Source organism: Lepisosteus platostomus, chromosome 20, assembly GCF_059453375.1.
Source record: "Lepisosteus platostomus isolate fLepPlt1 chromosome 20, fLepPlt1.hap1, whole genome shotgun sequence".
NCBI lineage: Eukaryota > Metazoa > Chordata > Actinopteri > Semionotiformes > Lepisosteidae > Lepisosteus > Lepisosteus platostomus.
In genome coordinates, this window is record NC_142630.1 from 11856103 (window position 1) to 11870432 (window position 14330).

A 14330-nucleotide genomic window follows, 5' to 3' on the forward strand; every position below is an offset into this window, starting at 1 on the left:
CCATTTTTCTTTGAAGCAGCTCAGTATGATTGGTAATACATGGCCAGCTATGTGCATATTAATGCAATTGTACATTATTCAACATTCAGCTTCCTTATATATCATTTATTGTGCACTCCATTGTGATCAAATATGGACATTTATTTCAGAAAGCAAACTGAAAAGACAGGATGCAGATTCCTAATTACACAGGATGTCGCAATTAGTGACAGCAGGGGATGCTAGATTGAATGAATGTGGCAGCATTGGACACAAACACACTGTTGCCTAAGCAGCTCTTTACAGTGATAACTAGCTGCTCGAGGGGATACATCTTCTGGGAAACAAGAATTAAGGTCAAAGCAAAACTCAACAGCTCTTAATGTGCTTCCCAAAGTGGCAGCAAAGAAAGAGAATGAGGGTGTAAGCCAGGTTCTAAAGCTGTCTGACTCCCCTTTGGGTTCTCTCTTTGAAGAGTTTAAGTGCACAACTGACCAAGTCTTAAAGGAGAAAAGATTGAGGTCACCTATTACCTGATGGAATACACCAGTTTAAAATGTGGGCATGGATAAGAAAACATGGGGAACATGCATGTACTGCACAAGTTAAAAATCATAAAGACCTAATTCATGCTGCCACATTAAAAGCATGATTACAGCTTTTGATGTTTTCAAATGTATGAATACAAACATGGAAAACTACTAAAATACTTTGGTCCGGTCTCAATCTCTTGTTTTGTACAACATGAAAAACAATTTGGCAAGATGCTTTTTCCGAGTCAACAATTCTAGACAGGTTTTGGAGGGTGATGTTCTAAATGTCAACAAAGATGTAGCAGATACAGGTATAATGACTCGGTAGTCTAATATCCCTTTAAAGGTTAGATAGCCATCAGTAATATGTGGAAGCAGAGGATGCTTTAGTCTAAATCATTTCATCTTATTGAAAGTAAGAGAGGGTATCTCAAAACAGAAGTGGCCAGACACGAAAATGTTGATATTTCACTGCCACATTTCTGTGAACATTTGGTAATAACCACGTTTATTATTCTTCAGAGGACAAGCTCTGAAACATTTTGAACCTGTTTAGATCACTTTACATAATGAAACAGTAGAAACCTATTTCAACATTAAGTACTATTATACAGCAGAATAGATATCATTGTGTTTTCTCAAACGGTGATTAAGACTACCAAGAGTAATTTAATGCAAAAGTTGTCAAAGGATTTTACACGGTCAATGGATGGATCTTTTTTTTTCTTCTTTAAAATGAAGAAATCATTCAGTATTCTTCACTCAATTACAGCACGTGGGTTCACTGAAAGTCAAAACTGAGCTGACATGATCATTTAACATTAAAACAAAGAATTAATGAAATTTGAAAAACAAATTACTTTCTGTGCTCTGAATTAGTTATTAAAAGCATCATTAATATGCACACTATGCAAAATAGATAAAAATTAATCATTGGATCCAAATACTTTTCTTCATGATCTGATCACCCCAGAGACAAATGTAAGATTAATATGGTAATTCCATACAAGTGGCAGGGAAAAGTTCAATCAGAATGCATTTGTAACTAATTGTTTTATTTAACTGTAACACACCTACTTAGCAGAAAGATGCTAACTTAAAACAAGCCTGTTCTGAGTTTCCATTTATCAGATACAACTAAGGAACCTTCCTTTGAGCAAACGTCTTCAAAGTCAGTGATCATGTAAATTTAGAAATAACATGGAAATACAAGTTCTCTTGAACCACTATCACTTTTCAGGATTTCTTGAAAAGGAGTTTTTAGTATAAAGCAGCACCATTACTGAACTGAAAACTATGCTCCTATTGTTCTAGATTTAAACATGGTAGTCTTCCAACTGGGCCATTTTCTGGATGTGTTACTTTACAGTGGTTCAGCCAAATGACACAGGGCAGGTAATCTGATCATTTTATGACATTACTGGACATTATTGGATTGTTGTTTTCTGGTTAGTGTTGCCACCTTTAGAAAGCAGAACAGTTCTAGTTTTTAATGCGCAAAACAGAAAACAAGACTTTTGACCGGGTGAGCAACATACTACAATACTAGATCAGATTGGAGATTTGTACATAACATGTTTCTTAAGTGAAATATATACTAAGAGCTGAAGCTTCCATCAGAAGTCACTGAGGCAACATTTTTGTTACACTGCAAATACAACAAACTGTATTTAAAAAAGGGTAAAGCCAGAATAATGCTGTAATCATACTAACTGCATTTTCAGGCTTTGTGATTCTATCGAGAAATAAATTCCTTTAATGACCATAGGCTTGGGGAGAAAACAGCAGTAATATTCAACATCTTTCTGTTCTACATTATTTTAACTTCTAGAACTTTTTTTACATGTTAACAAATGTAAGACCATACGTAGAATTTATTTTAGACATTAGCTTTTCTTTACACTCCTCATCCATGCTTAATGATATTAAAACTACATGTATTAATTACATTTACCTAAATAACTGCTTTAAATGGAAGTCTTTGCAATGTATTACATTGCATAATTTCTGTAATGTTCTGAAATGTATTACCTTTCCATTTTACATAAAAAGCACCTTAAAATCCGTAGCTGCATTGTGACATACGTTACTTGAAATATGCTTTTTAATTACATCTCTTAACTACATGACCCTTGCACGATATAAAACAAAATGGTTTACAAAATCCATTTGAGAAAAGGTACTGTTTATGCAATGAAGTACAAACTAATATGTGCTTGCATCATTGACTCCCAGAAATTAACTGAACTAGTCCCCTTCTGCTATTCATACACCTAGCTACAAAGCAGAGAAAAATAAAAAAGGTACCCATTTTATTATATAAATAGCAACTGGGAAGTTTTAAGTGGAATGTAACAGTAAATTAGAGAAATATGTTTTAAAAATAAACAATCTCAGAAAACAGCAGTCTACTCATCAAAACATATATCAGTTTCACAAATACATAGCAGAAGAAATTAAGCTAAATTGTAAGCTGCCTTTTTTTTGTTAAATGCACCCATAGAGAACATACATATTTCTAGGTTGCAGCCTGACGTACATATATGTGGAATACATTCGCAGAGAACCCATAAAGGACCAATTTGACTTGTGTATATCTTTGTTAGCTATACTACCAATGTTCTGTACTACTGTTAGTTCAAGACATTTCTGTCAACAACATTGACTTGCTGACATTTGTCTCTCAACTGTTTTGCACTTATTTTATTTGAAACGGGGATTTTTTTGGACAGATTTTAAACTCTTTCGCAGTTTTAGGGAGTTTCATATCATCCAATTTAAATGCGCAATAAATGCAACACATTTATTAAAGCTGGACATCTCAATTACACTAATCAAGGAAATGGCTCACACCTAGTGCAGATCTAGATTGGAAAGTGGAAAGCAGTAAATGATTTTGCTGTCAGCCATAAAAAAAAACTTGCATTTGTTATGGTATCAAAAAAAAAAACCCAACAACTTCCATGCTATTCAAATTAAAATATCGCTCTTGGCTCTAAATGATACAGGGGGTTGGGGTTGCAGCTCTCAATGTCAGATTGATGTAGTGGTCTAACAACCTCTGTGATATCATAATCATATCAATCAGGCTGGGACTACACAGGGCAGCTGACAAGCAGCACTGGCAATACACCAAAGCAAGAACAGCATGCAGGTGGCATGTCAGAACAGCAGTGAGCTAGATCTGTAGCAAGCCGTCAAATAGAAAAAAAATGGAAAAAAGCACATTAGATTAAATTATTGACCAGTATTTACACATTTCTAACCCTTATTAATAAAACACTGTCATCTGCAGCCTGCAAAGTAAAGTATACAAAATGAGTCTGCCATTTTCATCTTGGGCAATTATCCAAAAATCTTAGATCCTTCAGATAATGCAAATTTAATTCAGGTAGGCAAATATTGTAAAGAAATAGTAGTGGCCGAGTAGTTATAAAGAAAAAAAAAAGTCACATTTTTTAACTATTGTACAAGCACAAAAATCAATATAAAAACATTTCCTGTAAAAGAAATGTAGTGCAGATTTTTTTTTGTCTGATACAATTATAAAAAGCTTTTGATTCAGATGCATCTATGCACAGAAAAAAATCAAGGCTTGAACGCAAAAAATGTGTATTAACTAATGTGTATTAACGATATTTCTATTTACTAACCTTGGGGTCTGCAGTCCACTTAAACCTACTTGTACAACTGCGAAAGACTCATGCACAATTCATCAAAGCATCTTTACACTGGTGATATGATTATCACTTGTGACCAACTAGGAAGAAGATAAAAAAAGCAAGGCTTAAAGGTAATAAAATGACAGATGTTTTAAAAAAACCTTTACCAGTGGAGAATTCCGATGTCCCACATTTCAAGGTGTCACACTTGAGAGATCTCCAAGATGAGAGGGGAAAAGTCGATGAAATGCAACAGCTTTTTCAAGAGATGGTGTTGACAGAAAAGCAGCTGTCTGGCGCCACTCAACCCAAAAACTGTAGCCCTGGGATAGTTAAGTGATAACCTTCCCTGCACTGTAATATCTAATAACAGTGCAAGTCACCACAGGATAAAATGGTCAAACCATTCATAAAAACCTTTGAGATTGCAATGAAATGTGGACTTTAGTTTATAAATGTGACCTCTACAGGTACGTTTTCAGTATACTGTACATATTTAATACCTTAAATTGCACCTATATATTGATATGCAGAACAGGAATAAATAATCTTAATAGTCTTAACCAGGATGAACATCCATAAATATACATTCGCATGCCAGGAGATATTTAGAACTGTCACAGAAATACAATGAAATTAAATGATTTGGAAACAAACAACTTTGCTCCTAAGATGATCCATGTACTTTCATCAGGTGTGGTTTCTACACTCTTAACTTCAATTTGTGATATTAACTCGTAAATGTTCAACTTGAAACCAATACCAGTGCAAAAATGTTGAATCATCATAACTGAAATAAAAGTCACATCAGCAACTAATCTAACAGGAACACAAAAATCAAATGGTACTATTATTAGCTGTTTATTAGTCAATGATGCATTGCAATGTCAGCCTGGTTAGCCAGCTATTAAGGTCTTAATCACCTGCGCTCTCCATAAAGCAAGTAATAGAAACAGCAGGTAGTTCTGACATTTCATTAATGAAACTTCAGATTACAAACATGAAATGTGCTATTTATGTTCTGATTAACTGGTATTAGGTCATAAATCAATATAACTCAAATCTGTCAACCTATCCTAAGGACATTAAAAACAAACACCACTGCAAAATAGAGCTTTTTTATGGGAAGCAAAGAATATACACTAATCAAAATAGGCTTTTACTCAAACTTATAAAAATGTAGTCACATAATGGAAAATCAAATCAGAAAAAATATTCAGTAAAAATACTTTTGCTTCAGTTCCTATTGTGAAAATTTGCTTTAGATAAATGAGTTTGTTACATATAGAAATAACTACATTAGTAATTTTCCTACCCTGTGTACCCAAAAGATGGATCAAATAATTTGCTTATAGACACTTCTAACCACCACAGAGTGAAACAAAAATCCAGTAACCGAAAAAAAATCAAATTTTATTTGGGATAGGAAATGGTAGCACTTTGAATAACTGTTATTTAGATTTTCATTAACACAGAGAGCAATAACAGTTTAACATATGTAGACAGCATATATTGCTGTAGCAATTATGCAGTATCTGTATATGGTAAATCAAAACTTACAAGATTATTTTCCCTCGCTTTTAAATATGCAAAGTAGATGTCATTGTGGATGTACACCAAAATAATGAACATTTACTAGGAAAATCACAGAACATTCAGTGTCTCCCTGATTCAATGTTTTGGATTTAAAATAATTGAATACTTACAACCACAAGGATACTTATTTTCCATCAGTAGTAGTCTCAAGGAACTACTAAGATGATTTAAATGTATTTTTTCCTTCAATTTATTTTTTGAGGGATATCTCAAAATAAGGCAACCATAATGTATTACAAGATGGTACAATTCATGAAATTACAATATGGATTTTGAGAGTACTCTATGCTTGCAATTATAGGAAGCACTTTAGCCTCCACTTCCAAAGTTTCTAGTACTCCTAAATATTTTTCTACATCACAGTTGTCAGAAAAATAAATCAATTTAAAAATCTGAACACCACACTGAAACCCAAATCTCTGTTCAAAGCAATTTTTCATTACACTGCAATCTTATCAGTGAAGCAATCTCTTCCATGCTGCCTTTAAGTTTTCAATGTTGCACTTCCATTTGTAACCATATCATAAAGATTAAATCTGAAGACATTTACTTTGAGATGATCAAGTCTTTCTGTAAGGGAAAAGAACTGAGTTTGAATGAGCTGAATAAATGACTTGAGACAACATGTTCTAAGTGTGGTAAAATTTACATTTATTACTTGCAGCATCTTAATACTTGTATGCTGTGCCTAAGATAATCAGATGTTAAGGGCAATGCAGCTCAAATAAACACAATGTTTAGATAAGAAATGAAAAAGTCCCAGATCTACCCGACAATAACTGTTTCCTCATCAGGGAACTCATAATAGGGCACCTCTAGGTTGGCAGGTGCAGGACCCTTTCTTATTCTACCTGAGGCATCGTAATGAGAGCCATGGCAAGGACAGTAGTAACCACCATAATCACCAGCATTAGCAATAGGCACACAGCCAAGGTGAGTGCAGACTCCAATCACAATCACCCATTTGGGTTTCTGGACTCTATCTAAATCGTGCTGGGGGTCTCGCAGCTCACTTAAGTTCACACCGGCTTCCTGCTCAATCTCCTTTGCTGTTCTGTGACGGACAAAGAGTGGCTTCCCCCTCCACTTGAAGGTCATGTTCTTGCCCTCTGGGATATCGGACAGTTTGACTTCGATTTTCGACAGAGCCAACACATCGGCAGATGCACTCATCGTAGAGATGAACTGAGTGACAACTGTCTTGGCAGTATAAGCCGTCACCACAGCTGTTGCTCCAGTCAACAAGTAGGAGAACCCTCGCCTGCCCTCACTGCTCTGTTGAGAGGGCTTGTCGGAATCCAGCACTTCCGGCCTTCTGTAATCGGAAAAATCAGGGACTCTGATGTCAGTATGTGCAAAACGAATAGAGGCAGGAGCTGAAAAGAAAAAAGAACATTTTCTTGGTTTAAAAACATTTACGCTGAATTACATCAGTAACAACCACTAGGGCTTTCAGAGTGTTATGAGACTAATGTTTTGGAAAACAATTTTCAATATAACTGCATTAACGACACCTTGTGTTTCCCCCCTTAAATCACCTCTGTGCTAATGCCGTTTGAATGATCATCTTTTGGTTTGTTGTAAAATAATAACCAGGTAATTATAAAAAAACCCTGTACACACAACACTATGGCAAAAGACAATGCACACACATAGAACTAGGACAGCAAAAAAACAACTTCCCTGTTGATTCATGACCACTGTCAAGAGTAACTGAAAAGGCTCAAGTATGGCTATGCCAAACCAATAAAAACACATGTTCCTGAGCTTTTTGCAAGTGTGGCCAAAGCATGATTTTCTTCTCCTGTGGCAATGTAATGCAAAGTCTTATGGGATAATATAGCTGTATTTTTTTAAGAAACACAAATAAGAATAATGATCAAAAGAAAACAAAACAGCCCAAGCAACAGATTCAGATGTAAACAGCTTAATTCCATGCTGAAAATTGGAATTTAGTCTTTTAACCCTTTCAGGATAGAATTGTCTTTTAAATTTTCATTTTGAGCTTGCACATAAAATCAGATTCACACCTGATGCTGAAATTAGGTGAGCAAAAAAAAAAGTTATTGCTATTTTTATTTCATATTAATAGATTGCTAAATGGCTATATTGTAACCAGAACATTTTGAGACATGATTGGATTTTTAGATTATCCCTTAAGGGAAAGAAACAAATGCACAAATTAAGAATTAGTATTGATACTTAATTACTGTGTGCAGCAAAACGTTTAATACTGATAAAACTGTTCACAATTACTGCCGGATGGGCTGATCAATGTTAAAGATTTGATCAGGCGAGTGATTTCAAAGTAGTTTCTGTACAATTATTAATCCAATAAATATAAATGGCAATTTTAGTGTCTAGGCAAGAACAATTTTTATCCTATAAATGGGTCTTATGACTTTTATATTACATTACAGGCTACCCTTTACAAATATTAAAATAAAGGCTCTCCTGTTACTATTTTAATCACATAATATGATTTACTACATAAGATTTAGCAATCCGCATTCTTTAAATAAATGTATTGATGAGCATTAACAATGTGAGTCATTTTGTTTTTAGACAGGGCTTTACTAAAACACCAGTTTTAATTCATGATGTGCTACAAAAGTGAGGATATCCGTTTAATCAATATAGAGGTAGTAGACAAAAAATGGAAACTGTAGGTAAATGGACAGCATAGGACAGCATAAAAACTAGGCCTCCCCCACGGATGTGGCTTTGTATTAAGAAAATGACATCCCTGCATGTTAGAGGGTAAAATGCTGGCCTGGCTTGGTTGCCTATAATTATGGCTAGCATGAAGAGGAGACCTCAGTGATGCTGAGAGAGGGGCAATTGTTGGGGTGCATTTAGCAGGAGGTTCAGTAACCAAGACAGCTCAATTTTTTTTTAATCTTTCACAGTGTCCAAAGTCAGCATTGAACTCTGAAAGAAATCAGAAGTAAAGAGCAAAAGTGAGCAAAAGCCCATAATATAAGATTGTGATTTCTGTGCATTCATTTGAGATACATTAATTGAAGGGCAAAACAGTAAGCAAGTGCAGATCATCTGACAGCACATTTCAACCTGTGGCATGAGAAGCCAAAACAATTTAAATAAAAACTGGTCTGCAAGAGTAGGATACCGTAATTGGGTTACTGTGCACAAACTGCTTTTCATACTTGGTAATGCATATTTAAGAGTTGAGTGGTGCAAAGAGGACAGGCTATGGACTACTGAGCATTTGGTAAATGTGATATGGTCAACTAAATCATCCTTCACAATGTTCTCAACAAATGGATGAATGAATGAGTGCTCATTTCCAACAGAGAAGGGTTCTGATTTTACGTTGAGAGCCACATTCTCCTGGCTTGGTTTGGGTTTACTCATCCTCTCAGGAGATAAATGCCACTTAATGGGTGAAGTGATCATCTTCACCTTTCTTTCCTGCCAGGATCATTCCCTTCCAGAATGATGATGAACCTTGCCAAAGCATGTGGTCACCCAATGGTGTGATGAGCCTGACACCGATGTTATCCAAGTATTATGGCCTTCTCAGTGCCTAGATCTGAACCCATTCAAGCATGGGATATTCTGAAAATGCCAGAGGTGGTGTTTTCAACCTCCATCAACCAGTTGACTTTATGGAAGAATGGTGGCGCATCCTTCCTGCAGAATTCCAGATATTGGTAGATTATTATGCCACAAAGCACACAGGCCATACTGGGTGCACATGGTGGCCCAAAGCCATATTGCATGACTTACACTGATACATTTTTTTTGCCCACTACTTGTACAGTCATAAAGGTTCATATAAGATACAACTGATTAAAAAAAACAATTACCTCACTGACAGCTGAATTCAACACCATTTTTATGTGCGCTATCACCAATGTCTTTGACATTACTTTTGCGGAAGTAACTGAACATGCCTTAAAACATTCAGCATGTGTGGGCCTTTATAGATCTCAAAAATAATTCACATACAAAGTTTATAGAAAAAACCTTTGGTAACAGCCCAATGACTGTTTTTAGCAGTCCTACTTTTTCCACCTACTATCCTCAGTAGGGCCGGTCTTAAAATAAGTACAAACCATTGCCCTATATAGCTGTGAAATTTTGAATGCACTTATGAAATATAGCTTAATTTCACATTTAATTAAGAAGATGATCCACAAAATATTAAGTATAAGGCATGTGAGATACAACAGCAGTAGTTACACAATTGTAAGCAGCATTTACTAGAGCCAAAGGCCTGAAACACAAAAAAAGTTTGTGTTTTACATTTAAAACTTTAAATGCCCTATGGGGTAAACAATCAGTTCGGCACCAACTCTCAGTTTCTCGTATCAGCTTGCTCTCCAAGCAAACTCCTCCCTGCTAAGACATTTGCTATGTTTTGGAGCTCGTGACCAGCAAAGAGCAAAGCTGGCCAGGTATCTTGGCTGGACAGACTTACCAACAGTGTGGAAACAAGATGAAGGTTAGATATAGTTATGTAAAACCACTGTGCATTTATGTCAGAACAGCCTTGAAGTAATGAATACATGACCACTGCAAAGTACACTTCTTTAAGAGTCCTTTACAACACCCATGAGCTTTAAACAATTCCAGATAAATATACAGGGAGTCATTATGCACTGGAATATTCCTGGAGTACTTAAAAATATAGAGTTACTCTGCATTCTCATTAACCAGTATTATCTTTAGAACATTCTATAAAGGAAACACCACCAGCTGTAAAGGACAGAACTGTCAGTTAAGTGTTAAATGTGGCGTTTCATTTTTGGTTTGACAAAACTTGGTTTGACTTTTGCAAAGGGCAATTACAAATAAAACGTTTGAAAATAGTTGTTAATTTAACCACCTCTCGACAGAAACAGTGACACCACGACATTACACCTACTTTACCTTCTTAGGTTATGAATAAGAGAAAACGATCGATCATAGTATGCATGTACGGCATTTTTTACATGTAACATTTTCCAAGTCAAAGTAAAATATGTAAAAAAGTAAAAGTTGGTTCACGGGAAGAGGTCACCACAACCTTCAACGATTCAAGGAGCTTTCATTAACTCTTTTTGTTCTAAATCGCACTCACGAATCTGTTAATTAATATTAAAACGTATATATATTGCAGATTTATTAAAAACGTCATATGAAATTGAGTAGGTACATGAACCATCTCATTAAAACAAAATTCTGAGTTGTATAGCAAAGTCTTTGATTCAAAAAAAACAAAATAGATACACGATAATGACTTATTTAAACTTCCAAATACGAAATCTTCTAGATAAGAAATTCGCTTGATAGCCACACAGTTTTCGGTACAGGCCAAAAGATACAACAGGCCCCGCTACTTTTCAAAAACCTAAAAACCTTGCTATATCGTGGTCAGGTCTCACAGAGAAAATAAGTCAAGTTTCACACAAACAACAGATGAAAAGACTCATGAACACCAAAAATAAAGGGGAAAAAACTAAAGGATTTTTTACTGACTTTCAACTAGGCCCAACTTTACATCCTCGGTACTCGAGTGCACTGACAACTCACCATTGATGCTGACAGAGACGGCGGGCCCAGTTCTTGGGCTCTGCCCGTTTAAGGACTCCCGGCACAGGAATGGTTTCTTTAGATCCTGCAGCACCTTATCGGCCTTGAGGACAACAACACCTGGGGCGAGCGGTTTAAGCTGCCCGGCCACAGCATAAGAAGTTGCCTGCAAGTACGGGGAGAATGCCCCGGTGCGAGCAGCGAGGGACAACATCTTGTCGGCTTTCAAAATCCTCAGTCTCGGTCACAGCGACCTTCTCCACGGCGAAGGGAAACAGGAAAAGAGCGTGTGACGTCACCACGTGACTGACGTACCTACGACCGATAATTCACAGGGAAGTTACATGCAAATGTATTTCATAATAATAGCTGGCTTAAAAATGTTTAATCGTGTTGTTTAAAATACATATTTTGAACAATGAAATCTTCCAGGCTTTTAACCTTAAGCACACATATATTATTTTATTCGCACCAATTTTTGCAATTATTTGGCAAAATAATTATTTTGGATAATTCAACCCAAGAAAGAAAACAAATATATGTCCTTTCTCAAATAAAATCAAAGATAATTAAGAAACACGTTGTGTCTGATGTGTCAAAGTTACATAAAAAGTAAAAATGTTCACTGTCTACTGAGAAACACGTTTTTAATCCATCTATTCATTTCATCCGTCCTGGCAAGGAAGAGGTGCAAGGCAGGACAGTCCCTGGACGAGAAGCATGTCGATCGGAATGGCACTCACAGACACAAACACGCTCACATTCACCAGGGGCAATTTGCGCAGAAGCCAATTAATCTAGCATGTCTTTGGACTATAGGAGGAAACGAGAGCACCGCGCAAACATAGAAAGAACATGCAAACAGCACCCCAGGAATTGAACTTGGAGACCCAATGAGGCAACAATGCAAACCACTGCACCACCTTGCCACCACAGACACATTTTTAATCGTTGTCTTAAATTGTTATTAATCAATCATTTGTCATTATACTACCCTCTTGGAAGAAATAAACATCAAATAATTAGAGTTGCAAAGGCAATACAGTCTTTCTCCTCCTCCTTGCATGCATATCATATTGAGATCTGTGAATGAACATTTCCATCTGGATTGCACTTTATAATCTTTAATGAGATAGTCATTTTGACTATATTACATATATTGAACATACAGTATTGATATTGAATATATTTCTTTCTCTTGTTTTTACAGATCCTTCTTCCTTCTTTCTTTCCAGATCCTGGCAATTGCAGTACCATGGAAAACAGGACTGGATTTAACTCGGACAATTTCCACCTGACGACACAGACTGCATGTAATTTAGGACTTCCTGTGGGTTACAACACAGAATATATCCCTTTTTTTCTGGCTTAGCTCAAAGGACACATGGAGGCAAGGCAGACTCACCAGGTCCCTAGACAGCACAATGCAACTGGGACTCAAAACAGTGATGTAACTCTCACTTTATTTGACCACGACAGACCCAGGAGGGCAGGATAACAGACTTCTGGAATTTGCGGAAACTGCTCACAATCCATCATAATTAATGTACCACAAACCCCTTGCCTGTAGTGGGGGGAGCAAGTGTTGTGTTTGGGACCCCCAGAGATTTATTTTTTCCCCACTGGAAAGCTGTGCTTTCCTTTGCTCCCAATGGTAAACTGTTGCTGTACAGTATACAGTTATATTGTTAACTACTGTAGAAATCTGTGAAACTCTGTGGCAATGTGTAGTGATGGGAGCTATACCAAGTACAATGAATGATTGATTTTACAAAATGTAAGCTAGTAAGCTATTACATAGCCTACACACGGCTTTGTATCATGTACATTGTGCCTGTACTTTTATACTGTAGGTTGTTCTGTAAGGTCAGTTAGTGTGGCACACAAAATTCCTTGCTGTAAAACATGAATCTCAGAGACCTGAGAGAAAAAAAGCTCAAGTAAAGGTTTATTCTATGCTGAAAAGAGAAGAAAATAAACACAGCATTTTGGCTGTGGAGGTGGGATGATTCTCATTCCGAACACGTGTGACACACTGTAAAAGAATGGAAGAATACAAGGAAAACTAAAACAAGGTGTAATGAGGGTGACAAAGGAAATAATATATAAATGTGACCCAATTCAATAAAAGAAAGTTGGTAAGGTCAGTGTTATATGAAGAGAGTCAATATTAGAAATTTGTTTTATTCACTTTCAGAGGCTTAAGTGTCTTCTAATCTAAGGCTTAAAACTCTTCTAATTATATGAAATTTCCTTTGTATTAATGCTGTACTACAAATACAGTATATTTTTGATTGTGTATTTAAATGCATCATTGTTTTAAGTTGAACTTTTTGCTATGTACATTTTTAATTTCATAAGAATGCAAGACAGGTTACAAAGAAGTGGAAGCTATGTTTGTTAGCCACCTAGGTTGTTAGCTTTGTTGTAACTGATTGCCTCAAATATCTCATCCAGCTGTTTCTTGAAAGAATCCAGGGTATCATCTTTAAGTAGCTTGTTCTGTGGTCCCACAATTCTTAGTGAAAAGAAACACCTTCTGTTCTCGTGTTACTGTTCACTGGCTAAAGTAGTAACACAAATACATCAAGGAACTTGGGGCAGTTGGCAGGCCTTTAATCACTAAAGTTTTGCTGGATTCTGACCTGGTGATACCAGCACAATTTCTATCACCCCATCTACTGGGTCATAACCCTAATCAGCTCTACTGGAATGAAATGAGTTGAAACTGGCTAGTGAGCCTAAGTCTAAGAAGTCTGTGGAGAGGGGGGGACTTCCTTTTTTAAAATGTGCTTCAACAATATTTTGAAGCAAAAAATAAAGGTTAAAACATAGGTTCAGCATTGATAGGAATGCAATGCACTGGAAGAAAAATAATTCCAGAAAGACATGTGAGTAATATGAATGTAAGTTAAAAAAAATGTTCCTTTATACACAGTGTTTTTCTGGAGAATATAAAAGCTAAAAATAGAGACAGCTAATGGAGCTTATGTGCAAACCTCTTGTTAGGCCTTTCAACCTC

The 14330-nt window shown here is 36.1% G+C and overlaps 1 protein-coding gene across 1 annotated transcript; it reads right to left on the bottom strand.

The window, feature by feature from the left end:
• Positions 1 to 5566: 5566 nt before the first annotated feature.
• uqcrfs1 (ubiquinol-cytochrome c reductase, Rieske iron-sulfur polypeptide 1) lies at positions 5567 to 11596 on the bottom strand. The gene is made up of 2 exons (XM_088613727.1): positions 11309 to 11596; positions 5567 to 7146 (listed from the first exon to the last, which is right to left on the bottom strand). The coding sequence occupies exons 1-2, from the start codon at positions 11520 to 11522 to the stop codon at positions 6536 to 6538; spliced, it is 825 nt and encodes a 274-aa protein (XP_088469853.1). The 5' UTR covers positions 11523 to 11596; the 3' UTR covers positions 5567 to 6535.
• Positions 11597 to 14330: the final 2734 nt, after the last annotated feature.

Bases quoted from the DNA above. Each gene is read 5' to 3' on its own strand.
- uqcrfs1 (XM_088613727.1), bottom strand. From the start codon at position 11,522: ATGTTGTCCCTCGCTGCTCGCACCGGGGCATTCTCCCCGTACTTGCAG. The intron at 7,147-11,308 runs GTGAGTTGTCAG...TTTTCTTTTCAG, and splicing joins CGTCTCTGTCAGCATCAATG to CTCCTGCCTCTATTCGTTTT.